Source organism: Staurois parvus, unplaced genomic scaffold, assembly GCF_062004578.1.
Source record: "Staurois parvus isolate SC_StPar_1 unplaced genomic scaffold, SC_StPar_1.0 ptg002798l, whole genome shotgun sequence".
NCBI lineage: Eukaryota > Metazoa > Chordata > Amphibia > Anura > Ranidae > Staurois > Staurois parvus.
In genome coordinates, this window is record NW_028320594.1 from 18,405 (window position 1) to 45,725 (window position 27,321).

The 27,321-nt window shown below is 51.6% G+C and overlaps 2 protein-coding genes across 2 annotated transcripts in view; both read right to left on the reverse strand.

Annotated features, from left to right (window-relative positions):
* Positions 1 to 1,564: 1,564 nt before the first annotated feature.
* LOC149429109 (galectin-1-like) lies at positions 1,565 to 14,267 on the reverse strand. The gene is made up of 4 exons (XM_089666718.1): positions 14,131 to 14,267; positions 8,708 to 8,787; positions 5,932 to 6,103; positions 1,565 to 3,844 (listed from the first exon to the last, which is right to left on the reverse strand). The coding sequence occupies exons 1-4, from the start codon at positions 14,140 to 14,142 to the stop codon at positions 3,701 to 3,703; spliced, it is 408 nt and encodes a 135-aa protein (XP_089522844.1). The 5' UTR covers positions 14,143 to 14,267; the 3' UTR covers positions 1,565 to 3,700.
* An 11,697-nt stretch (positions 14,268 to 25,964) lies between these two features.
* The window catches only part of LOC149429110 (SH3 domain-binding protein 1-like), a 52,931-nt gene continuing 51,574 nt past the window's right edge, over positions 25,965 to 27,321 (reverse strand). Inside the window, exon 17 of the mRNA XM_089666719.1 lies at positions 25,965 to 26,528. Within this exon, the coding sequence (XP_089522845.1) occupies positions 26,257 to 26,528 (272 nt within the window). The 3' untranslated portion in view covers positions 25,965 to 26,256. The remainder of the gene's footprint in view (positions 26,529 to 27,321) is intronic.

Genomic DNA, 27,321 nt, shown 5'->3' on the forward strand with positions numbered 1-27,321 from the left:
TCACCCCAACCACTATGTATGATTGCCGACCTCCAACCAATGTCTGTAGGCCCAGCACAGTGATCCATGTGTCAGTGTAGGTCACTTTTTCCAGCAATATTCCTATTGCACTTGTTTTAGTTTTGGTTTCCCCGGGGCGATGGCATTATTGGGGCCAACGTGATGGAGTGACACCAGGGGCCCCGGCAGGGATGGAGAGCCAGGTGTGTGCGCTCCTCATCCTCTCTTTCAGTAGAAAGTTGCATGGACAGGAACATGGCAGGATCTGTCATTCCATGCGGTGCTGAAGGTTCACCCATCACTGAACACGGACAGCATAATTTAGGTGGAGTCCACGAGCCTTCATCCCATCTGTAGGAGGATCCTCTCTTTTCTGAAGCTGGATGTGGACCAACAATTGGCCCTTGGGACCATCAGGGGCCAGGTCTCTACTTTGGCTATCCTGTTCCACAGACTGTTGGCGTGTGTGTAACTCTGCAGTAACTCTTAGCTCTAGCACCCCCCCTGGCTGTACTATGGTACTACAACATTCACTACAACATTCACTACAACATTCACTGCCGCAACTACCGCCCCTACCCGACCACCGCCTGTGCCGGCCGATTCCCGCTGCGGCTGCTCTTCTTCTGTATTTATTTAACCTCTTGCCGACCGCAGATAGCTGAATGACGGCTGCGGCCGGCCAGTTCTAGGAGGATGTCATATGACGTCCTCCCAGAACATGCTCTCCTGGGTGCCCCTCGGGGGGGACACGCGGCGATCTCCATGATCGCTGTATCCTACGGACACAGCTGATCACGTGATGTGGTAAAAGGCCAATCACAGCGGCCTTTTACCACTTGATCAGCCGTGTCCAATGACACGCCGATCACCGGGAAATGCAATTGCCGGTTATTGGCTGCACTTTCCTCACGCTGTCAGAACATGGGGAAAGTACTGCCGAGAACCGGCAGTTGTCAGAGCAGGGATCGGCAGTGCCCTGATGATCGTGCCCAGCAGTGCCACCCACCTGTGCCCAGGAGTGCCACCCACCTGTGCTCATCAGTGCCACCTATCTGTGCCCATGAGTTCCACCTACATGTGTCCATCAGTGCCACCAACCTGTGCCCATGAGTGCCACCCACATGTGCCCATCAGTGCCACCCACCTGTGCCCAGCAGTGCCCAGTAGTGCCACCCACCTGTGCCCATCCGTGCCACCCACCTGTGCCCATCCGTGCCACCCACCTGTGCCCATCAGTGCCACCCACATGTGCCCAGTAGTGCCACCCACATGTGCCCATCAGTGCCACCCACCTGTGCCCAGTAGTGCCACCCACCTGTGCCCATCCGTGCCACCCACATGTGCCCATCAGTGCCCACCAATGCCCGCCACCAGTGCTCATCAGTGCTGCCAGTCAGTGCCATCCGTGCCACCAGTCAGTGCCATCAGTCAGTGCCACCCATCAGTGCCAGCTCAACAGTGCTGCAAATCAGTGCCACCTATCAGTGCTGCCTATCTGTGCCACCTCATCAGTGCCGCCTATCAGTGCAGCCTCATCAAGCACATCAGTGAAAGAGAAAAATTACCTGTTTGCAAAATTTTATAACAGAAACAAAGAAAAACTTTTTTTTTCAAATTTTTTGCTCTTTTTTTGTTTATAGTGCAAAAAATAAAACCCCCAGCGGGGAGTAAATACCACCAAAAGAAAGCTCTATTTGTGAGAAAAAAATTATAAAAATGTCATATGGGTACAGTGTTGCATGACTGCGCAATTGTCATTCCAAGTACGACAGCGCTGAAAGCTGAAAATTGGCCTGGGCAGGAAGTGGGTAGAAGTGCCCTGTAGGCGGGAAGGGGGTAGAAGTGCCCGGTAGGCAGGAAGGGGGTAGAAGTGTCCTGTAGGCAGGAAGGGGGTAGAAGTGCCCGGTAGGCAGGAAGGGGGTAGAAGTGCCCTGTAGGCAGGAAGGGGGTAGAAGTGTCCTGTAGGCAGGAAGGGGGTAGAAGTGCCCGGTAGGCAGGAAGGGGGTAGAAGTGTCCTGTAGGCAGGAAGGGGGTAGAAGTGCCCGGTAGGCAGGAAGGGGGTAGAAGGGTCCGGTAGGCAGGAAGGTGGTAGAAGTGTCCTGTAGGCAGGAAGGGGGTAGAAGTGCCCTGTAGGCAGGAAGGGGGTAGATGTGCCCTGTAGGCAGGAAGGGGGTAGAAGTGCCCGGTAGGCAGGAAGGGGGTAGAAGTGCCCTGTAGGCAGGAAGGGAGTAGATGTGCCCTGTAGGCAGGAAGGGGGTAGAAGTGCCCTGTAGGCAGGAAGGGGGTAGAAGTGTCCTGTAGGCAGGAAGGGGGTAGAAGTGTCCGGTAGGCAGGAAGGGGGTAGAAGTGCCCGGTAGGCAGGAAGGGGGTAGAAGTGCCCTGTAGGCAGGAAGGGGGTAGAAGTGCCCTGTAGGCAGGAAGGGGGTAGAAGTGCCCGGTAGGCAGGAAGGGGGTAGAAGTGCCCGGTAGGCAGGAAGGGGGTAGAAGTGTCCTGTAGGCAGGAAGGGGGTAGATGTGCCCTGTAGGCAGGAAGGGGGTAGAAGTGCCCGGTAGGCAGGAAGGGGGTAGAAGTGCCCGGCAGGCAGGAAGGGGGTAGAAGTGTCCTGTAGGCAGGAAGGGGGTAGAAGTGTCCTGTAGGCAGGAAGGGGATAGAAGTGCTCTGTAGGCAGGAAGGGGGTAGATGTGCCCTGTAGGCAGGAAGGGGGTAGAAGTGCCCGGTAGGCAGGAAGGGGGTAGAAGTGTCCTGTAGGCAGGAAGGGGATAGAAGTGCTCTGTAGGCAGGAAGGGGGTAGATGTGCCCTGTAGGCAGGAAGGGGGTAGAAGTGCCCGGTAGGCAGGAAGGGGATAGAAGTGCTCGGTAGGCAGGAAGGGGGTAGAAGTGCCCGGTAGGCAGGAAGGGGGTAGAAGTGTCCTGTAGGCAGGAAGGGGATAGAAGTGCTCGGTAGGCAGGAAGGGGGTAGAAGTGCCCTGTAGGCAGGAAGGGGATAGAAGTGCTCTGTAGGCAGGAAGGGGGTAGAAGTGCCCTGTAGGCAGGAAGGGGATAGAAGTGCCCTGTAGGCAGGAAGGGGGTAGAAGTGCCCGGTAGGCAGGAAGGGGATAGAAGTGCCCGGTAGGCAGGAAGGGGGTAGAAGTGCCCGGTAGGCGAGGGGTTAACATATCATTTGGGCCTTTCTGAAATTTGCTTTTTTTCGGCATTTTATGGTTAAAAGTGGAAAGAACTACCTGTGTACATATTTTATCCAGAAAAGCTTTAAAAAAAACACAAAAGTTCAAAAAGATTTTTTTTATCGTTTTACTGGAAATTCAAGAAATCAGAAAGTGCAGCACGAGCGCCATCTGTGGGTTACTGCGTGCCTTTTACAAAAAAGTAATGCCGCAGTCCTCCAGCAGGGGGCGCCATGCATCAGGCAGCGACTGCGGCAATCGATCCAAAGTCGGTGTCACTGGCTGGACGATCAAAGGAGCGGTTGGATCCGGCACTAGAGAGCTCGCCGGGTATAGAAATGTGGGTGAAATTCATTTCTAATAAATGGACTGAGCAAAGCACGCTGTATATGAGCAGCAAGGGTACAGATTGGGTAGGGGGAGGGGAGGTTGGGGGGGGGGGCGGGGGGTACAAAACAATTTTTTTTTTCTTCGTTCACTCCGGCCTGGATATGGAGACGCGGGACGGGCGGCTCCTCTGCTGCCGGATTCCTCATTCTAGTGTCAGGCACTTGAGCTGGAGGCCTTCCAAGGACAGGAACTCGATCTCCTCTGCGGGGAAGCGGGATGGAAATGAGAAATTCTCTCCGGAGGATAGCTGGACCTTGATGTTGTCCTGCTCAAACTTGAAGCAAATCTGGAAGGAGAGAGGAGGCACGGTGTCAGCCTGGCACTAGGATGGACGACTATAAAAAGCCAACAAATATTGGCCATAGGGACTAAGAGACTCTGCCACCCGGGGCCGGGACAAGGTCATCCAGCGTCCAGGGCGAAGATACCAAATGGAGTCTCCCCCCCACCCCAAAATGTATTCTATTCTATTGTTTTTGCTATTCTATTCTATTTTACTCTTTCTATTCTATTCTGTTTTATTCTATTCTTTTAGAAATTTCGGAAGATGTCTATATTCTGATACTAATGCAGGCCATAGACGAGTCGAAAATCGGCTGATTTTTCGTCCGAAAAGAAAAAATCAGCCGATTTTCACACCGATAGTGGGTTCATTGGTCGGCCGTTTTTCGGGGTTTTGGCACATTTTTTTTATCAGTAAAGTTGGAAAATTTGTGGCGGATTTTGACAATCGGTCAATTTTACCGGCAATGATGGGCAAATCAGCCGATCGTTTTACCAATAAAAAATCTGCGCATGAGCCGTGACCTGCAAGAAGAAGAAGAATTCCAGTCCGCTATTGTATTTTACATGAAAAGTCTTGCGGTTGCAACAATGTATCTATTTGTATCCGAATAAAGACATCTGTATCCGAAATGGAAACAAATGGATACAAATGGATACATTGTTGCAACCGCAAGACTTTTCATGTTAAATATAATAGCGGAGCTCTCTGCAGGGACAGAAGTAAAAATGCCGGCCGTAGACGGGATGAAAATTGCAGATTTTTTTTACCGTTGGTGGTAACGTCGGCCGATCGAACGACCGATTTTTCATTTTTTTTTTTTTTTAAATAGCCAATTTTCAACCCGTCTATGGCCTGCATAATGCACACAGACTTTTTTTTATAGGAAATCAGCAATGTTGAAATTGTTTTCGAATTCAAATCCAAATTTCGGACTAAATCTGTTCTATTTTTTTCTATTCTTTTATCTTCTTTTGTATTCTGTTTTATTCTATTCTTTTATTTTCTAATCTGTTCTGTCCTGTTTTACTCCATTCTTTTATTTCCTATTTTATTCTATTCTTTCATTTTCTATTCTAATCTGTTCTGTTTTAGCCTGTTCTTTTCTATTCTATGGTTTTATTTTCTATTTTATTCTATTCTTTTTTTTCTATTCTTTTCCCTTATTTTCGATTCTATTTTATTCTATTCTATTCTGTTTTTTTTGCTCTGTTCTTTTCTATTCTATTTTATTCCATTCTTTTATTTTCTATTAATTTTTTTCTATTCTTTTCCCTTATTTTTTATTCTGGTTTATTCTATTATTTTACTTTCAGTTCTTTTCTATTCTATTCTGTTCTGTTTTACTCTATTCTTTTCTTTTCTATAGGTTTTATTCTATTCTTTTATTTTCCATTAATTTTTTCTATTATTTTCCCTTATTTTCTATTCTATTTTATGCTATTATTTATTTTCTATTCTGTTTTAGTCTATTATGTTCTGTTGTATTCTATTCTTTTATTTTCAGTTCTGTTTTATTCTATTCTGTTCTGTTTTAATCTATTCTTTTCTATTGTTTTATTTTCTATTCTATTCTTTTATTTTCCATTAATTTTTTTCTATTCTTTTCCCTGATCCCTGTCTGGTGATCCTTGGGCATCTGAATCCTGCAGCTGGTGCTGCCCGTGCATTGGCCCTCATGCCACTCTGTGCCCCCACACCTCTACCACCACTACCAGTGGTGTTAGACAAAAAAGTGCAAGAGGAACCGCCTCTTCAGCTTGATCTCCACCAAGATAGAGGTGGTGCCACTTTGCCCCATACAAGGTTGGTCCTGCCCCTCCCAGTGTGGATGTACCGAGGTTTCTGACCCCTCCTGTGTACTGGTCTCTGATCCCTGTCTGGTGAACCTTGGCCATCTGTATCCTGCAGCTGGTGCTGGCCACTGCATCGGCCCTCATGCCACTCTGTGCCCTCACACCTCCACTACCAGGGGTGTTGGACTAAATAAAGGTGCAAGAGGAACCCCCTCTTCAGCTTGATCTCCACCAAGAGGTGTTGCCACTTTGCCCCATACAAGGTTGGTCCTGCCCCTCCCAATGTGGACATACCGAGGTTTCTGACCCCTCCTGGAAGGGGAAGAAGCTCTCCCTCTGCTCCGCTCCCCAGTTGTTGTCCTCCTTCGAGTTGCAGACTATCTTGTGGCTGTCTCCATGGAGGTCGAATCGAGCGTTAAAGTGTAGCAGATAATTCTTCGGATCTTTCCCCAAATTTATGGCAAATCTAGAAAGACAGAAACGGCAATTATTCTTCTCAGCTGACCTCGGGAGATGCAGAGCTTGAGTCATTCCCCGGTGGTACTCCTATGCGTCTTAAAGGCGCCTCTGTCACTTTGAATGATAATTCATAATAGCAAATTACATAGAAATGATATCAGATAATATTCTTACCGATTTAAACCGATAACGGTTCGCTTGAAAAATATTTATAAAAATACGGTGTCCTGTAAGAAATGTCCCCATACCAAGACGTATCTGATGTGAACCTGTAGCCAGGATATGGACATATTTGTAACAAGCCGTAAGCAAGCTTTATGACAATCCCTCACTGACCTTTGTAGTTGCAGCCACTGTGGAACAATTCATCCTGAGAGAAGCAATAAATTAGTTCAGGTCAGGTCTCATTGCAATGCTCTCCTGTCTTCTTGTGTACCTGCTGCCCTGAGAGGAAGAAGGGTGAGCTGAGCTGCTGAGTCACTGCTGGGAGAGGGAACAGGGTGGACTGAACTTATGGGTCAATGCTGGTTTAGGGAGCAAGGTGACCTGAGAAACTGCTAGGAGAGGGAGCAGGGTGAGCTGAGCAACTGCTGGGAGAGGGAGCAGGGTGAGCTGAGCAACTGCTGGGAGAGGGAGCAGGGTGAGATGAGCTGCTGAATCACTGCTGAGAGAGGGAACAGGGTGAGCTGAGGTGATGGGTCACTGATTGTTGAGGGAGCGGGGTGAGCTGAGCAACAGCTGGGAGAGGGAGCAGGGTGAGCTGAGCAACTGCTGGGGGAGGGAGCAGGGTGAGCTGAGCAACTGCTGGGAGAGGGAGCAGGGTGAGATGAGCTGCTGAATCACTGCTGAGAGAGGGAACAGGGTGAGCTGAGGTGATGGGTCACTGATTGTTGAGGGAGCGGGGTGAGCTGAGCAACAGCTGGGAGAGGGAGCAGGGTGAGCTGAGCAACTGCTGGGGGAGGGAGCAGGGTGAGCTGAGCAACTGCTGGGAGAGGGAGCAGGGTAAGCTGAGCAATTGCTGGGAGAGGGAGCAGGGTGAGCTGAGCAACTGCTGGGAGAGAGAAGGGTGAGCTGAGCAACTCTTGGAGAGGGAGCAGGGTGAGCTGAGCAACTGCTGGGAGAGGGAGCAGGGTGAGCTGAGCAACTGCTGGGAGAGGGAGCAGGGTGAGCTGAGCAACTGCTGGGAGAGGGAGCAGGGTGAGCTGAGCTGCTACTGGGAGAGGGAGCAGGGTGAACTGAGCTGCTGCTGGGAGAGGGAGCAAGGTGAACTGAGCTGCTGCTGGGAGAGGGAGCAGGGTGAGCTGAGCTGCTACTGGGAGAGGGAGCAGGGTGAACTGAGCTGCTACTGGGAGAGGGAGCAGGGTGAACTGAGCTGCTGCTGGGAGAGGGAGCAGGGTGAGCTGAGCTGCTGCTGGGAGAGGGAGCAGGGTGAGCTGAGCTGCTGCTGGGAGAGGGAGCAGGGTGAGCTGAGCTGCTGCTGGGAGAGGGATCAGGGTGAGCTGAGCTGCTGCTGGGAGAGGGAGCAGGGTGAGCTGAGCAGCTGCTGGGAGAGGGAGCAGGGTGAGCTGAGCTGCTGCTGGGAGAGAGAGCAGGGTGAGCTGAGCTGCTGCTGGGAGAAGGAGCAGGGTGAGCTGAGCAACTACCGGGAGAGGGAGCAGGGTGAGCTCAGCAACTGCTGGGAGAGGGAGCAGGGTGAGCTGAGCAACTGCTGGGAGAGGGAGCAGGGTGAGCTGAGCTGCTGCTGGGAGAGGGAGCAGGGTGAGCTGAGCTGCTGCTGGGAGAGGGAGCAGGGTGAGCTGAGCAACTGCTGGGAGAGAGAGCAAGGTGAGCTGAGCTGTTGCTGGGAGAGGGAGCAGGGTGAGCTGAGCTGTTGCTGGGAGAGGGAGCAGGGTGAGCTTAGCTGTGGAGTCCCTGCTGTGGGAGGGAGAAGGAACACTGGTCTAAGGAGTGACTACTAGGAGGGGGAGCTGAACTTACATGTTAAAGCTGGGAAGGTGAGCTGAGCTCCTTAGTCACATGGGAGAATATTATTATTATTATTATTTTAAATGTAATGAGTACGGCCAAAATTGTAGTATTTCAAATATATATTTTCTCCCATGTGGGGATATCTACCCAACAGTAGCTAAAGCCCTGTGAGGTCCCCAGGGAGCAAAATGCTAAAGAAAGATTAACAGCTAAGTCATAATTTTGTATAAAATTGATTTTTTATTTTTAGCTGACCTCCAGTGGGTACATGTACCATGGCAAGGAGGAAATTGCCGAGACCTCTGCCCATCAGACGGATGGAGAATGTTGAAGAGGAGGGATGTAGGACGGGTGCAGGAGGATCATACATTGGAGTCAAAGGATTGTCAGGTGTCCTTTGTCAGATGATGGCGGCTAAGTCATCAGACATGTTTTATCCGGGTTGACATTTATAGAAGGACAAATGTTTGCACTATCGCTCGGAGCCAAACCATCCAACGTCGGCTTTTATTTGAGGGATCACGTCCGCCAAATTCCCAGTGAGGGAGGTTGGATGTACTGTACTGTGCTTTTGGCTGATGATTGTATTATACAGAGACAATATATTTTATAATAGGCTGCCTAGGCTTGAACCATGACCTACCCTTTACAGCCCTCGGGAATGATGCCCTTCACCTCCACGCAGTGACCATGTTTGACGTTGAGGTTTTTTAAGACTACACCCTGTATAGGAGAAAGGAAAGAATGATTACACCCTGTATAATAGAGAGGCAGATGGATTATTATACATTACAGAGAGATATAGAACACCTACAGTTGGGCTCGAAAGTTTGAAGAATCGGAAATATACAGGATGGACCATATAAAGAACACACGAGTGAGCCGGCAAAACCCATTTCTTATGGGACTCATATTCTGTACCTGGAGGTGATACCAGAATGGCCCAATCATAAAACAAGTCAACCAATGAAATGCCCCCCCCCCCATTCAATAGTCTGCATCCCCTGAGTTCCTAATCCTACGTATTGCCCCCTTTAGTATCAATGACAGCGGTCAGTCTTCTGTAATGGTTGTCTATGGAGCCCCCGAATCCTTGCCGGTGGTAGAGCTGCCCATTCGTCTCGGCAAAATGCCTCCAGGTCATGCAAAGTCTTTGGTGGTCTTCCACGAATCGCATGTTTGAGATCTCCCCAGAGTGGCTCGATGATATGAAGGTCAGGAGACTGTGATGGCCCCTCCAGAACCTTCACCTTTTTCTGCTGTTACCACTGGAGGGTCAACTTGGCCTTGTGCTTGGGGTCATTGTCGTGCTGGAAAGTGCAAGAACGTCCCATGCGCAGCTTTCCTGCAGAAGAAGGCAAATTGTCTGCCAGTATGTTCTGATAACATGTTGCATTCATCTAGACATCAATTTCCACAAGATTCCCCGTGCCTTTACAGGTCACCCCCCCCAAGAACATCAGTGAGCCACCACCATGTTTCACAGTGGGGATGCATTTCTTGTCACTATAGTTCTTGTTGACACCTTTCCAAACATAGCAGTTATAGCTGTGCCCATAAAGCTCTATTTTGGTTTCGCCACTCCAGATTACAGTGTGAGGTGTGTCAAGGTATTGTCGGCGTATTGCAACCGGGCATTGGCGCCGTAAAGGCTTCTTTCTGGCAACTCGGCCATGCAGCTAATTTTTGTTCAAGTATCGTCGTGTTGTGCTCCTTGAAACAACCACACCATATTTTTCCAGAGCAGCCTGAGGTTACCTGTAAGGTTTTTCTTTGTCTTCCAAACCATTCTTCTGGCAGTTGTGGCTGCAATCTTTCTTGGTCTACCTGACCTTGGTTTGGCACCAAGAGATCCCCAAATTTTCCACGTCTTAATAAGTGATTGAACAGTACTGACTGGCATATTCAGGGCTTTGGATATCTTTTAATATACTTTTCCATCTTTATAAAGTTCCATTACCTTGTTACGCAGGTACTTTGCCAGTTCTTTTCTGATCCCCATGGCTCAGTGCATCCAGATGAGAGCTAACAAACTCATTGACTATTTATATACAGACACTAATTGCAATTTACAAAAACCACAGATGTGGGACATTAACCTTTCATTGCCATTTTAACCCGTGTGCAGGGGCGGACTGACCATTCAGAAACTCGGGCACTGCCCGAAGGCCCGGGGTCAGTAAGGGGCCCCATGAGATGCCCCTGGTACCTTTCATAGGCTTTTTTGGGTGTGGTTTGAGTGTGGACGAGCACACAGGGGCCCCATGATTCCCTATTGCCCAGGGGCCCCATGAGTTGTCAGTCCGCCCCTGCCCGTGTGTATCACCTTGTGTGTCTGTACCAAGGCCAAACATTCCAGGGGGGGTGGGGGACTTCTGATCCATGGGGTAGATTACATCCTGTATAAATTGGGGGGTTATTACACCCTGTATAAAGAGGGGGGTATTACACCCTGTATAAAGGGGGGGTATATTACACCCTGTATAAAGGGGGAGGGTTATTACATCCTGTATAAAGGGGGGGTTATTACACCCTGTATAAAGTGGGGGTTATTACACCCTGTATAAAGGGGGGTTATTACACCCTGTATAAAGGGGGGGGGTATTACATCCTGTATAAAGGGGGGGTTATTACACCCTGTATAAAGGGGGGGTATTACATCCTGTATAAAGGGGGGGGGGTTATTACACCCTGTATAAAGGGGGGGTTATTACACCCTCTATAAGGGGGGGTATTACATCCTGTATAAAATTGGGGGTTATTACACCATGTATAAAGAGGGGGGTATTACACCCTGTATAAAGGGGGGGGGCTATTACACCCTGTATAAAGGGGGGGGGCTATTACACCCTGTATAAAGGGGGGGTATTACATCCTGTATAAATTGGGGGGTTATTACATCCTGTATAAAGGGGGGGTTATTACACCCTGTATAAAGGGGGGGTTATTACACCCTCTATAAGGGGGGGTATTACATCCTGTATAAAATTGGGGGTTATTACACCCTGTATAAAGGGGGGGTTATTACACCCTGTATAAAGGGGGGGGCTATTACACCCTGTATAAAGGGGGGGTTATTACACTCTGTAAAAAGGGGGGGGGGGTTGTTAAACCCTGTATAGAGGAGGGGTTATTACACCCTGTATAAAGTGGGGGTATATTACACCCTGTATAAAGGGGGCGGGTTATTACATCCTGTATAAAGGGGGGGTTATTACATCCTGTATAAAGGGGGGGTTATTACATCCTGTATAAAGGGGGGGTTATTACACTTTGTATAAAGGGGGGGTATTACACCCTGTTGAATAGGGGGGTACTATGAATATCACCCCTTGTATCACAGAGTGGGATGAATATTACACATTGTAAAAAGTGGGGGGGTTATTACACCCTGTAAAGTGGGGGGGGTTATTACACTTTGTATAAAGGGGGGGTATTACACCCTGTTGAATAGGGGGGTACTATGATTATCACCCCTTGTATCACAGAGTGGGATGAATATTACACATTGTATACAGACAGAAGAGACGTCTCCTGGTTGCGGTTCCTGAACTCCAGCTAAGTTCGGTACTTTTGGCGGTCCGCGGAGCTGACATCACATTTTGGCGGTCCGCGGAGCTGACATCACATTTTGGCGGTCCGCGGAGCTGACATCACATTTTGGCTCTGTCGGTTCCTTTGTGTGTGTGGGGGGGGGAGGGAGCTCATCCAACCCCAGCAGATCACATCTAGAGACAGATCAATGACTGGGCAATAGATAAATCTTCCTTCTTATAATGTTCCTATCATGGACGGCGGCTGCCCAGACCTTTCTATAAGTGATGGTCCTATCCACAGCCAGCCAGCCGGGGCCAGTCATTGGTGGCACAGAGCCCGCACCGCGTGCGCGGTTAGTAACAATGATGTACTTGGTTTGTACCGTCTGAGATTAATTCTAGTCTGCATGTCGGTTTGTGGTCACGAGTACATCAGATATCCATTATGGGGAGCGGCCGGGGAAGGGGGGGGGTGTCCCACCCACCACCGCCTCCCATCCGGCAAGGAAAGAGTTAATGATCTGGCACAATGGATTAACCCCCCCGGAGGGGCTGGACCTGCCACGTCTTAGAATAGAACCGTTATAAGTATAGAACTGAGCAGCACATGGTTAATATAACCACAGACATTGTAAAAAGAGACGAGGGGGGGGGGGGGGACACGGAAATAATGAGTCACGGAGGCCAAGTGTGGAGGAGACGTGCGTCAGGCCAGTATATAGAGAGTATATACCGAATAGTGAGAGCAGACCCAGCAAGACGGGCCCAGTGCCAGGATGTGAGAATTCACCCATCACACCCGAAATCATGCGGATAACTGGAAGGACAAGAAATATAATAATAGCCTACACCCAGCAACTGTACACCAACCTGTGTCCACGCCCAGCAACCCCACACCAACCTGTGTCCACGCCCGGCAACTGTACACCAACCTGTGTCCACGCCCAGCAACCCCACACCAACCTGTGTCCATGCCCGGCAACTGTACACCAACCTGTGTCCACGCCCAGCAACTGTACACCAACCTGTGTCCACACCCAGCAATTGTACACCAACCTGTGTCCACACTCAGCAACCCCACACCAATCTTTATCCACGCCCAGCAACCCTACACCAACCTGTGTCCAGGCCCGGCAACCCCACACCAACCTTTATCCACGCCCAGCAACCCTACACCAACCTGTGTCCAGGCCCGGCAACCCCACACCAACCTATGTCCACGCTCATTAACTGTACACCAACCTGTGTCCACACCCGGCAACCCCACACCAACCTGTGTCCACACCCAGCAACTCCACACCAATCTGTGTCCATGCCCATCAACCGTACACCAACCTGTGTCCACGCCCAGCAACCCCATACCAACCTATGTCCACGCCTATCAACTGTACACCAACCTATGTCCACACCCAGCAACCCCACACCAACCTGTGTCCACGCTCAGCAACCCCACACCAACCTATGTCCACACCTAGCAACCCCACACCAACCTGTGTCCACGCTCAGCAACCCCACACCAACCTGTGTCCACGCACAGCAACCCCACACCAACCTGTGTCCACGCTCAGCAACCCCACACCAACCTGTGTCCACGCACAGCAACCCCACACCAACCTATGTCCACACCCAGCAACCCCACACCAAGCTGTGTCCACACCCAACAACCCCACACCAACCTATGTCCACGCCCAGCAACCCCACACCAACCTATGTCCACGCCCAGCAACCCCACACCAACCTATGTCCACGCCCAGCAACCCCACACCAACCTGTGTCCACACCCAACAACCCCACACCAACCTATGTCCACACCCAACAACCCCACACCAACCTATGTCCACACCCAGCAACCCCACACCAACCTATGGCCACACCCAGCAACCCCACACCAACCTATGTCCACACCCAGCAACCCCACACCAACCTATGTCCACGCCCAACAACCCCACACCAACCTATGTCCACGCCCAGCAACCCCACACCAACCTATGTCAACGCCCAGCAACTCCACACCAACCTATGTCCACGCCCAGCAACCCCACACCAACCTATGTCCACACCCAGCAACCCAACTCCCACCAATGACCACACCCAGCAACACTACACCAACCACTGCCCACACTCTATACTCAGCACTACACATCACCCCTCTACCTACCACTGCCCACACCCAGCAACCCCATACCCACCACACCCCACATACCCACCACTGTCCACACATAGCAACCCTATACCTACCACTGCCCACATACCCACCACTGTCCACACATAGCAACCCTATACCTACCACTGCCCACATACCCACCACTGTCCACACATAGCAACCCTATACCTACCACTGCCCACATACCCACCACTGCCCACACCCAGAAACTCTATACCCACCACTACATATCACCCCACTACCCACCACTGCACCCATCACCCCTCTACCCACCACTGCACCCACCAGCACTATACCCACCACTGCCTAAAACCCATAATACCCCGTAGCCCAGCATTTGCAGCTTCCGTCGGTGCTCATACTCACGTCAGCTGCCATCGTGCTCCTGTAGCAGAGAAACTTGTGAACAGCTGCACTTCTCCTTCTTCATATATAGGAGGTCTGCTCAGGCTGGAACCAGCCAGGAGGAGGGCTCACCCCTCCCAGCGCTCCCTGGGCTGAGAATTGTTCCAGAACCCTTCATTACAGAGAATGAATGAAATGTGGATGCAGAATGACTGGGTGGGGGCTGTCCATTGCCATCCCACTGTGATGTCATCACCGACCGTACACGGCAAGGGGACAGATTGATGGATCCTCACCAACACCAGGGTACAAGCCAGGCAACATCATTTCTACAACGAAAAGTAACAATTTACATCACATGGGATATATGACATCGACTGAGACCCCTGACATCACCTGAGACCCCCGATATCACCTGAGACCCCTGACATCACCTGAGACACCTGACATCGCCTGAGACCCCTGATATCACTTAAGACCCCTGACATAACCTGAGACCCCTGACATCACCTAAGACCCCTGACATCACCTGAGACCCCTGACATCACCTGAGACCCCTGACATCATCTGAGACCCCTGACATCATATGAGACGCATGACATCACATAAGACCCCTGATATCACCTGAGACCCCTGATATGACCTGAGACCCCTGACATCACCTGAGATCCCAGATATCACCTGAGACCGCTGACATCGACTGAGACCCATGACATCACCTGAGACCCCTCACATCACCTGAGACCCCTCACATCACCTGAGATCCCTGACATCATATGAGATGCATGACATCACATGAGACCCGTGACATCACAAAGACCCCTGCCATCACCTGAGACCCCTGACATGATCTGAGACCCCCGATATCACCTGAGACCCCTGACATTATCTGAGACCCCTCACATCATCTGAGACCCCTCACATCATCTGAGATCCCTGACATCACATGAGACGCATGACATCACATGAGACCCCTGACGTCATCTGAAACCCCTGACATCACCTGAGATGCCTGACATCACCTGAGACCCCTGACATCATCTGAGATCCCTGATATCATATGAGACGCATGACATCGCATGAGACTCCTGACGTCATCTGAAACCCCTGACATCACCTGAGACGCTTGACATCATCGGAGACCCCTCACATCGTCTGAGATCCCTGACATCATATGAGACGCATGACATCACATGAGACCCCTGACATCACAAAGACCCCTGCCATCACCTGAGATCCCTGACATCATATGAGACGCATGACATCACATGAGACCCCTGACATCATCTGAGATACCTGACATCATATGAGACGCATGACATCACATGAGACCGCTGACGTCATCTGAAACCCCTGACATCACCTGAGACGCTTGACGTTACCTGAGACCCCTGACATCATCTGAGATCCCTGATATCATATGAGATGCATGACATCACATGAGACCCCTGACATCACCTGAGACCCCTGACATTATCTGAGACCCCTGACATTATCTGAGACCCCTCATGTCATCTGAGATCCCTGACATCATATGAGACGCATGACATCACATGAGACCCCTGACATCATCTGAGATCCCTGACATCATCTGAGACGCATGACATCACATGAGACCCCTGACATTATCTGAGACCCCTCACATCACATGAGACCCCTGACATCATATGAGATACATGAGATCAACTGAGACCCCTGACGTCACCTGAGATCCCTGACGTCATCTGAGACCCCTGACATCACATGGGACCCCTGACATCACCTGAGATCCCTGACATCACCTGGGACCCCTGACATCTTCTGGGACCCCTGACATCACCTAAGACCCCTGACACCAATGCGGTGCATTACATCATGAGACACAATACACCACATGAGATACATTAAATGTATAATAATAGTCTGACTGTGGGGGAGGGGACATTAGAGTGTAAGCTCCTCTGGTACAGAGACTGATGTGACTGTGGGGGGAGGGTACATTAGAGTGTAAGCTCCTCTGGTACAGAGACTGATGTGACTGTGTGGGAGGGGACATTAGAGCGTAAGCTCCTCTGGAACAGAGATTGATGTGACTGTGGGGGAGGGGACATTAGAGCGTAAGCTCCTCTGGTACAGAGATTGATGTGACTGTGGGGGAGGGGACATTAGAGCGTAAGCTCCTCTGGTACAGAGACTGATGTGACTGTGTGGGAGGGGACATTAGAGCGTAAGCTCCTCTGGTACAGAGATTGATGTGACTGTGGGGGAGGGGACATTAGAGCGTAAGCTCCTCTTGTACAGAGATTGATGTGACTGTGGGGGAGGGGACATTAGAGCGTAAGCTCCTCTGGTACAGAGATTGATGTGACTGTGGGGGAGGGGACATTAGAGCGTAAGCTCCTCTGGTACAGAGATTGATGTGACTGTGGGGGAGGGGACATTAGAGTGTAAGCTCCTCTGTACAGAGACTGATGTGACTGTGGGGGAGGGGACATTAGAGTGTAAGCTCCTCTGGTACAGTGACTGATGTGACTGTGGGGGGAGGGGACATTAGAGTGTAAGCTCCTCTGGTACAGAGACTGATGTGACTTTGGGGGAGGGGACATTAGAGTGTAAGCTCCTCTGTACAGAGACTGATGTGACTGTGGGGGAGGGGACATTAGAGTGTAAGCTCCTCTCGTACAGTGACTGATGGGACTGTGGGGGAGGGGACATTAGAGTGTAAGCTCCTCTGTACAGAGACTGATGTGACCGGCTCAGTGTTCTCTGTACAGCGCTGCGGTATATGTCAGAGCTATATAAATGTATAATAATAATAGTGTGTTACTGTGGGGGGGGGGGGCATTAGAGTGTCAGCTCCTGTGGTGCAGAGACTGGTAAATGCCCCCCCATGTTGTTCTAGGTCATTTTGGTTGCCCCATTATCTCTTGCACTTTGATGGTGACATTTCTGGGTGTAGAGGAGGATTTCTCGTCGCAGATTGTGCAGATGTGTCGCTGGGTGGAAATGAAGGCGGTCTCTGCGGTTTGGCTGCTCTCCTGCGTGTCATGTGGAGGTATCCGGGGGGCGCAAATCCGGGACATTGACTGAGGCGTGACAGTCCTGGGGACACAGGGAGGTGACACGCTGGGAGCAGAGCAATGCTGGCTCCATCCTTCTGAGCACGCAGGATCCCTGTACACACCGCTCAGAGCAGGTGCTGAATGTGCCGCCTGGACACTGTGTGTGTTGTATGATGTCTGTGCACCTGGCTGTGCGTGTTGTATGGTGTCTGTGCACCTGGCTGTGCGTGTTGTATGGTGTCTGTGCACCTGGCTGTGCGTGTTGTATGGTGTCTGTGCACCTGGCTGTGCGTGTTGTATGGTGTCTGTGCACCTGGCTGTGGGCAGCATGTGATGTCTGTGCACTTGGTTGAGGATGTTGTGTGATGTCTGTGCACCTGGCTGTGCGTAGTATGAAGTATCTGTGCACCTGGCTGTGAGTGATGTGGAACATCTGTGTACCTGGATATAGGTAGTGTGTGATGTCTGTGCACCTGGCTATGGGTGGCTTGGAACATGTGTGCATCTATATATTGGTATCTTAGATCATCTGTGCACCTGGCTGTGGGCATATGAAGTCTGTGCACCTGGCTATGGGCAGCATGGGACATCTGTGCACCTCGGTATGAGCTATGGGTGACGTGTGATGTCCAAGCACCTGGCTATGGGTGACATGCAATGTCCATGCACCTGGCTATGGGTGACGTGTGATGTCCATGCTCTGACTATGGGTGACCTGTGATGTCCATGCACCTGGCTATGGGTGGCGTGTGATGTCCATGCACCTGGCTATGGGTGACGTGTGATGTCCATGCTCTGGCTATGGGTGGCGTGTGATGTCCATGCTCTGGCTATGGGTGGCGTGGGAAATCTATGCACCTGGCTATGGGTGACGTGTGATGTCTATGCACCTGGCTATGGGTGACGTGTGATGTCCATGCCTGGCTATGGGTGACGTGTGATGTCCATGCTCTGACTATGGGTGACGTGTGATGTCCATGCACCTGGCTATGGGTGACGTGTGATGTCCATGCTCTGGCTATGGGTGGCGTGTGATGTCCATGCACCTGGCTATGGGTGACGTGTGATGTCCATGCTCTGACTATGGGTGGCGTGTGATGTCCATGCACCTGGCTATGGGTGTCGTGTGATGTCCATGCTCTGGCTATGGGTGGCGTGTGATGTCCATGCACCTGGCTATGGGTGGCGTGTGATGTCCATGCACCTGGCTATGGGTGGCGTGTGATGTCCATGCACCTGGCTATGGGTGGCGTGTGATGTCCATGCACCTGGCTATGGGTGACGTGTGATGTCCATGCACCTGGCTATGGGTGGCGTGTGATGTCCATGCTCTGGCTATGGGTGACGTGTGATGTCCATGCTCTGGCTATGGGTGGCGTGTGATGTCCATGCACCTGGCTATGGGTGGCGTGTGATGTCCATGCACCTGGCTATGGGTGGCGTGTGATGTCCATGCACCTGGCTATGGGTGACGTGTGATGTCCATGCACCTTGCTATGGGTGACGTGTGATGTCCATGCACCTGGCTATGGGTGGCGTGTGATGTCCATGCACCTGGCTATGGGTGACGTGTGATGTCCATGCACCTGGCTATGGGTGGCGTGTGATGTCCATGCACCTGGCTATGGGTGACGTGTGATGTCCATGCACCTGGCTATGGGTGACGTGTGATGTCCATGCACCTGGCTATGGGTGACGTGTGATGTCCATGCACCTGGCTATGGGTGGCGTGTGATGTCCATGCACCTGGCTATGGGTGACGTGTGATGTCCATGCACCTGGCTATGGGTGGCTTGTAGATTTTTTCCTTGGGGGGGGGATCTTACCTGTCTGTAATCAATAGACGGTCTAGTTGGGTCGACTTGCAGGAGGAACTCCCCATCGATCGGAGGATCCTGTTTTCACCTCTGTAAATCAGTACCCAAACATTTGTTATATTGCAGTTTATTGATTCCTAGATGTGACGGCTGCATTTGTTTTCTTTTTTAGGCTTTCTTTCCTTTATTTTCACCTGCTGATCCAGTAAATCTATCGTTTTTCAACAGAACAAGCTCTCCTGCAGACGTAGCAGTTACCGGGAAGAGACAAACTATTTACCACCGACAGGGGTGCTTACAACCATCAACTTTTATTTATTTATTCATGTAAAACCTTTATCCCAAAAGGAAGAAAACTGCGGCAACCAGGGGCGGACTGACAACTCATGGGGCCCCCGGGCAATAGGGGATCATGGGGCCCCTGTGTCCTTGCCCACACTCAAAGCTCACCCAAAAAAGCCTATAAAAAGGTATCAGGGGCATTTCATGGGGCCCCCTACTGACCCCGGGCCCTCGGGCAGTGCCCGAGTGCTCGAATGGTCAGTCCGCCCCTGGCTGCTACTGAATATAAAGTGGGAGCTGGAGTTTGGCTTCAGTTTGTTAGTGTATCTAAATCTGCTAACACTCCCCTCCACCCCAGACTGAATGGTGCTGTCCAGTACCGGGACAGGTCCATCCAGCGCCCAAGGCAAGGATGCAGACCTGTGCCCCTCCCCCACTACTAATGCATGTTGTAGAATGGGGGTACCGCCCTATGTGTATTCTCTGCCCCCCCCCCCCGCTCTGCTATGTCTATGGAAGTTTCCCCTCTAGCCCACCCCTTGTCCTGGCCCCTGTGCTGTCTGCTGTGCCCCTTGTGCTCCTTCCTCCAGAGTGGGGGCGCTCTACTACATGACTGGCCAGATCTCCAGGTGAAAACAGAGGGGGAAAAAGCCTAAAAAAGGAAAGCTAATGCAGCCGCCACATCTACTGATTGGTAAGCTGCAATATACACGGCTCAAAAACATGAAAGGAAGACTTTTTAATCCGAGTCTAGCATCAAGTCAATGAACTCCTGGGATATGGATCTGGTCAGGTAAGTCGCAGAGGGAGGGGGGTGGTAATCAGTTTCAGCTGCTTTGAAAATGAAATTAATAACAGGTGCACTAGATGGGCAGCAATGAGATGATCCCCAAAACAGGAATGGTTTTACAGGTGGAGGCCACTGACATTTTTCCCTCCTCATCTTTTCTGACTGTTTTTCACTCGTTTTCCATTTGGCTAGGATCAGTGTCACTACTGGTAGCATGAGGCCATACCTGGACCCTACAGAGGTGGCACAGGCAGTCCAACTCCACCAGGATGGCACATCAATACATGTCATTGCCAGAAGGTTTGCTGTGTCTCCAGCACAGTCTCAAGAGCATGGAGGAGATTCCAGGAGACAAGAGCATGGAGGAGATTCCAGGAGACAAGAGCATGGAGGAGATTCCAGGAGACAAGAGCATGGAGGAGATTCCAGGAGACAAGAGCATGGAGGAGATTCCAGGAGACAAGAGCATGGAGGAGATTCCAGGAGACAAGAGCATGGAGGAGATTCCAGGAGACAGGCAGTTCCTCTAGGAGAGCTGGACAGGGCCGTAGAAGGTCCTTAACCCATCAGCAGGACCGGTATCTGCTCCTTTATACAAGGAGGAACAGGATGAGCGCCGCCAGAGCCCTACAAAATGACCTCCAGCAGGCCACTGGTGTGAATGTCTCTGACCAAACAATCAGAAACAGAATTATGAGGGTGGCCTGAAGGCCCGACGTCCTCTAGTGGGCCCTGTGCTCACTGCCCGGCACCATAGAGCTGGATTGGCATTTGCCATTGAACCCCAGAATTGGCAGGTCCACCACTGGCGCCCTGTGCTTTTCACAGATGAGACCGGGTTCCCCCTGAGCACATGTGACACGTGAAAGTGTCTGGAGAAGCCGTGGAGAACGTTCTGCTGCCTGTAACATGGTTCAGCATGACCGGCTTGGTGGTGGGTCAGTGATGGTCTGGAGAGGCATCTCCATGGAGGGACGCACAGACCTCTACAGGCTAGACAATGGCCCCCTGACTGCCATTAGGTATGGGGATGAAATCCTTGGACCCATTGTCAGACCGTATACTGGTGCAGTGGATCCTGGGTTCCTCCTGGTGCAGTGCGTCCTGGGTTCCTCCTGGTGCAGTGCGTCCTGGGTTCCTCCTGGTGCAGTGCGTCCTGGGTTCCTCCTGGTGCGGTTGGCCCTGGGTTCCTCCTGGTGCGGTGGGTCCTGGGTTCCTCCTGGTGCGGTGGGTCCTGGGTTCCTCCTGGTGCGGTGTGTCCTGGGTTCCTCCTGGTGCGGTGGGCCCTGGGTTCCTCCTGGTGCGTTGGGTCCTGGGTTCCTCCTGGTGCGGTGAGTCCTGGGTTCCTCCTGGTGCGGTGGGCCCTGGGTTGCTCCTGGTGCGGTGGCCCCTGGGTTTCTCCTGGTGCGGTGGGTCCTGGTTTCCTCCTGGTGCGGTGGGTCCTGGGTTCCTCCTGGTGAGGTGGACCCTGGGTTCCTCCTGGTGCGGTGGGTCCTGGGTTCCTCCTGGTGCAGAGGGTCCTGGGTTCCTCCTGGTGCGGTGTGTCCTGGGTTCCTCCTGGTGCGGTGTGTCCTGGGTTCCTCCTGGTGCGGTGTGTCCTGGGTTCCTCCTGGTGCGGTGTGTCCTGGGTTCCTCCTGGTGCGGTGTGTCCTGGGTTCCTCCTGGTGCGTTGGGTCCTGGGTTCCTCCTGGTGCGGTGAGTCCTGGGTTCCTCCTGGTGCGGTGGGCCCTGGATTGCTCCTGGTGCGGTGGCCCCTGGGTTCCTCCTGGTGCGGTGGGTCTTGAATTCCTCCTGGTGCGGTGGGTCCTGGGTTCCTCCTGGTGCGGTGGGTCCTGGGTTCCTCCTGGTGCGGTGGGTTTTGGGTTCCTCCTGGTGCGGTGGGTCCTAGGTTCCTCCTGGTGCAGTGGGTCCTGGGTTCCTCCTGGTGCAGTTCATTTACAAATGAAAGGCGAAACATTTATGTATAGGTATAAAAAAAACGTTCTAAATACCCCCCCCCCTTTTTTTTTTACTAAGTGATCAGGTGACCTCTGCTCTCAGTTGCATAAAGAGCTAAGAGACCTGGAGGAAGAGAAACAGAAGTACACTGAGCTTCTCAGTAAATGGCTGTGGAGGGGAAAAGAGGGTTTCAGCACAAGTCTAATCACTGGAGGACAGCCAGAAAACTGACCACGCTGGGATGGATGTGCTTTCATGCCTTTCGCTGACAGCGGGGGAGGAGGGGGTTATACACAAATCCTTAGACCTATTGTCAGACCCTACACTGGTGCGGTGGGTCCTGGGTTCCTCCTGGTGCAGGGGGTCCTGGGTTCCTCCTGGTGCAGTGGGTCCTGGGTTCCTCCTGGTGCGGTGGGTCCTGGGTTCCTCCTGGTGCGGTGGGTCCTGGGTTCCTCCTGGTGCGGTGGGTCCTGGGTTCCTCCTGGTGGGGTGGCTCCTGGGTTCCTCCTGGTGCGGTGGGTCCTGGGTTCCTCCTGGTGCGGTGGGTCCTGGGTTCCTCCTGGTGCGGTGGGTCCTGGGTTCCTCCTGGTGCAGTGGGTCCTGGGTTCCTCCTGGTGCAGTGGGTCCTGGGTTCCTCCTGGTGCAGGACAATGCCCGGCCTCATGTAGGGAGAGTATGCAGGCAGTTCCTGGAGGATGAAGGAATTGATACCATTGAATGGCCCCCACGCTCACCTGACCTAAATCCAATAGAACCCCTCTGGGATGTCATGTTTCAGTCCATCCGACGCCGCCAGGTTGCACCTCAGACTGTCTAGGAGCTCAGTGGTGACCTGGTCCAGATCTGGGAGGAAATCCCCCAGGACACCATCCGTGGTCTCATTAGGAGCCTCCCCCGACATGGTCAGGCATGCATACAAGCACGTGGGGGCCACACAGACTACTGAGGGCCATTCTGAGTTGCTGCAATGAAATGTCAGCAAAATGGACTCGCCTGCTGCATCATTTCTTCACTTTGATTTTCGGGGTGTCTTTGAATTCAGTCCTCTGTAGGTCGATCATTTCCATCCAACGATGGGGTGTCCTTACGTTCCTCACCCATCCCCCGTCCATGTCAGTACAGAGATCCAGCAGGAGATTCCTCCCCATTGAGATCTGATGGGTTTTCAAGGCATTCCTTTCTTTTTTTGCATTTCTGGGTTGAATGCGGCTTTTATACAGAAATGTTCCAGCAGATTTCAGATTCAGAGACATTTATTTATAATGTTTTTAGCCTATTTATGACCCCCCCCCTCCCCCCCCATATCACAATTCCATGACTATCTCTATTATATCATCCCCTCCCTTGGCTCCCACAGTCATCCCATCCCCCATTCCCGGCTCTCCGCTCCCATCGGGGGAATTCGGGGCGTTCTGTTGATCTAAACATTCCTCGCTTGTGAACTATCTTCTTCCTCGGATGGACTTCAGTGTCCTCGTCCAATCCCAGAGCCACGCCATGGCGGTACATGTGGCCGATCAGACTCAGGGATCACATGACCGTTCCAGCCAATATAAGGCGGCGTTGTGCCCTGAGGATGAAAATAGAATCGTCCGCCCCGTGCTCCCCATCTGCGCCGACCTCCCGTGATCCGGGGAATAAAGTGGGGCTCCGATTCTACCAACAATGACAACACCCCGAAAAAGAATGATTTCTGCTGCACATTCTATTCTATGGAACTTACATTTGATTCTTTTTAACAGTTGAAGTGCGTGTGACCCTGTGACCCCTCACCCTGTGACCCCTGACCCTGTGATCAGCTGCATAAGGAGCTCAGAGAGTTTGGAGAGGAGAAACAGCAGGACACTGATCTTCTCAGTAAATGGCTGTGGAGGGGTAAGAGGGGGGTGTCAGCACAAGACAGAGGGTCAGACACCCCCCTACAGCCATACAAAGCAGTGTACTGACAGTGAAGCGCAGACAGTTAACCCTGTAATCGCCCCACATGTTAACCCCTTCCTGTCCAGTGCCATTAGTACAGTGTCAGTGCTTTTTATTAGCACTCATTGGTGTCACTGGGGATGTCAGTGACACCCAGTCCCCCCCACCCATGTCAGAATGCCCGCCACAGTCCTGTTATAAGTCGCTGATTGTATAGTTGCCAACCGTCACAGGTTGCCCGGGACGGTCCTGGATTTTATAGCCCTGTCATGGCTGGTCTTTGCCCAGAAAATAGGAAATATTCCCGGATTGAGTGTTCCCTGTCCTGGGTGGCCGGCGCCACAATTCTTGTGCTTCTGAACAGAGAGACGAGAGGACAGATCACTCTTCCCTCTCCCTCCTCCCCCAGCGGCTCTGTCCAGCCACTCTGATTGAGGGCTCCCTGTGAGACTTGGCAGCGTGGGAGGGGGTGTGCGCCGTGTCCACAGTCTCTGTCCATCCCATGTGCCGCGTCCGCAGTCTCTGTCCATCCCATGTGCCGCGTCCGCAGTCTCTGTGCATCCCATGTGCCGCGTCCGCAGTCTCTGTCCATCCCATGTGCCGCGTCCGCAGTCTCTGTCCATCCCATGTGCCGCGTCCGCAGTCTCTGTCCATCCCATGTGCCGCGTCCGCAGTCTCTGTCCATCCCATGTGCCGCGTCCGCAGTCTCTGTCCATCCCATGTGCCGCGTCCGCAGTCTCTGTCCATCCCATGTGCCGTGTCCGCAGTCTCTGTCCATTTCAATTTGCCGTGTCCGCAGTCCTGTCCATCCCATGTGCCGTGTCCGCAGTCTCTGTCCATCCCATGTGTCGTGTCCGCAGTCTCTGTCCATTTCAATTTGCCATGTCCACAGTCTCTGTCCATCCCATGTGCCGCGTCCGCAGTCTCTGTCCATCCCATGTGCCGCGTCCGCAGTCTCTGTCCATCCCATGTGCCGTGTCCGCAGTCTCTGTCCATTTCAATTTGCCGTGTCCGCAGTCTCTGTCCATCCCTTGTGCCGTGTCCGCAGTTCTGTCAATCCCATGTGCCGTGTCCGCAGTCCTGTCCATCCCATGTGCCATGTCTGCAGTCTCTGTCCATCCCATGTGCCGTGTCCGCAGTCCTGTCCATCCCACGTGCCGTGTCCGCAGTCCTGTCCATCCCTTATGCCGTGCCTGCAGTCTCTTTCCATCCTTTGTGCCGCGTCTGCAGTCTCTGTCCATCCTTTGTGCCGCGTCTGCAGTCTCTGTCCATCCCTTGCGCCGTGTCCGCAGTCTCTGTCCATCCAAAAAAAAAACAGCCCCCCCAAAACAACAAAAAAAACCCCAACAACAAAATAAAAACAAAACAAAAAACAACACCTCCCCCCCAAAAAAAAACCAAAGAAACAAAAAACACACAACAGCCCCCTCCAAAAAAACAAAACAAAATAAAAACAAAAGAAAAAAAAACAACACCTCCCCCCAAAAAAACACAACAGCAACAAAATAAAAACAAAACAAATGAAAAAAAACAACCCCCCCAAAAAAAACAAACAACAAAATAAAAAAAAATAAATAAAAACAGCCACCTCCAAAAAAAACAACAAAATAAAAACAAAACAAAAGACAAAAAAACACCTCCCCCCCCCTCAAAAAACAAAATAAAAACAAAAACAACAGCTCCTCCAAAAAAACAACAAAATAAAAACAAAACAAAGGAAAAAAAACAACACCTCCCCAAAGAACAAACAAAAAAAAAAACAACAGCCCACAAAAAAAACAAAATAAAAACAAAAAAAAACAACACCCCCCAAACCAAAAAAAACCCCCTAACATAATAAAAACAAACAAAAAAAAAAACCCCAACACACCTAAAAAAAAACCCAAACAAATAAGTAACAAAATAAAAACAAAAAAACAACCCCCCCCCCCCCAAACAAAAAACAGGCAGACTCGATGGACCACTCTTCTGCGGTCACTTTTCTATGTTTCTATACATTTCTTATCCCCCCCCCCCCTCCATGTTTCTGAATGGCGGCAGCAGAAGGAGACAATGGACTCTGGAGGGTGTAGAAAGAATAAAGTGTTTATTACATGGGCTCCAGTCCCACGTCCTACAAAGATAAAATCGTTATAAATTCTTCCAGCAAAAGGAATGATGTGTCAGTGCCGCGGTTCTGAATATTCACCGGATTATTGTGTCCCTTGTCTGTAATAATATCCCTGTATGTCTGCATGGAGGGAGTATCTGTGCATGGAGGGGGTATCTGTACCCCCTAGTATGCCCCAGGCAGCGCACTCCCTATCTTCATATACAACATGGTGTGCTCAGTTCAGCTCCTCGCCATCTTCTTTCCTCGTTAGTTGTCTGTAGACTGGATGCGATTTCTGGGCAGCGGCGTGGGGGGTGGTTTCCTGGACGGATCGGCCTCGCCGGCCTCAGGCTTCACATTGGTCGCTTTGGGTGCTGGCGGGTGAGGAGGGGGCTGATTGGGCACCTTCAGGCTTCCACCGATATTCCTCCTTGGAACAGGACGCGGGTTCTGGAGTTCATCGGATGGCTCGCCGGTCGTGGCCCCTCGGGGGTGTGTCGGCGGTGGCATGCTGGGCCGCAGAGGAGCCGGTCTCTTCACTACAACACATAGAGAAGGGTTAGAACCAGTTTCAACCAAAAGTCACCCAGAACCTGTATTCTACAGGGGGGGGGGGGGGCGGCTCCTAAAATTGTATTGGGTCAGCAGCAGGGATTTCTTTATATATAGGTGCAGACACTCCCCACTCCTGAGTCGCCCCTTGTCTCCGCCCCCTACCCACCCCCGAGCATCATCCCTTGGTTCCACCACTTACCCACCTCCCAGCACCGCCCCTTTTAGAGAATGATCAACCAGGTATCATTTTGTGGTGCCAAGTAATTTGTAAAGAATTTGTTAATAATGAGAAAAGCAGTAAATATGATCTCCTGCACTCAGCAACAATAGATCCCCCGCCAGCAATAATAGACTCCCCCCACCAGCAACAATAGATCCCCCCACCTACAACAATAGACTCCCCTGCTGCATTAACTCTTCCCCAGCAGCAATAGATCTCCCCACAACAACTATAGATCCCCCACCAGCAACAATAGAGCTGCCCAGAAACACTAGACTCCCTCGCTGCATTATATCCCATCACAACAACAATAGATCCCCCACCAGCAGCAATAGAGCTCCCCAGAAACAATAGACTCCCCCGCTGCATTAGAACTCCCCCAGCAACAATATATCCCCCACCAGCAACAATAGAGCTCCCCAGAAACAATAGACTCCCCCGCTGCATTAGAACTCCCCCAGCAACAATATATCCCCCACCAGCAACAATAGATCTCCCCAGAAACAATAGACTCCCCCGCTGCATTAGAACTCCCCCAGCAACAATATATCCTCCAC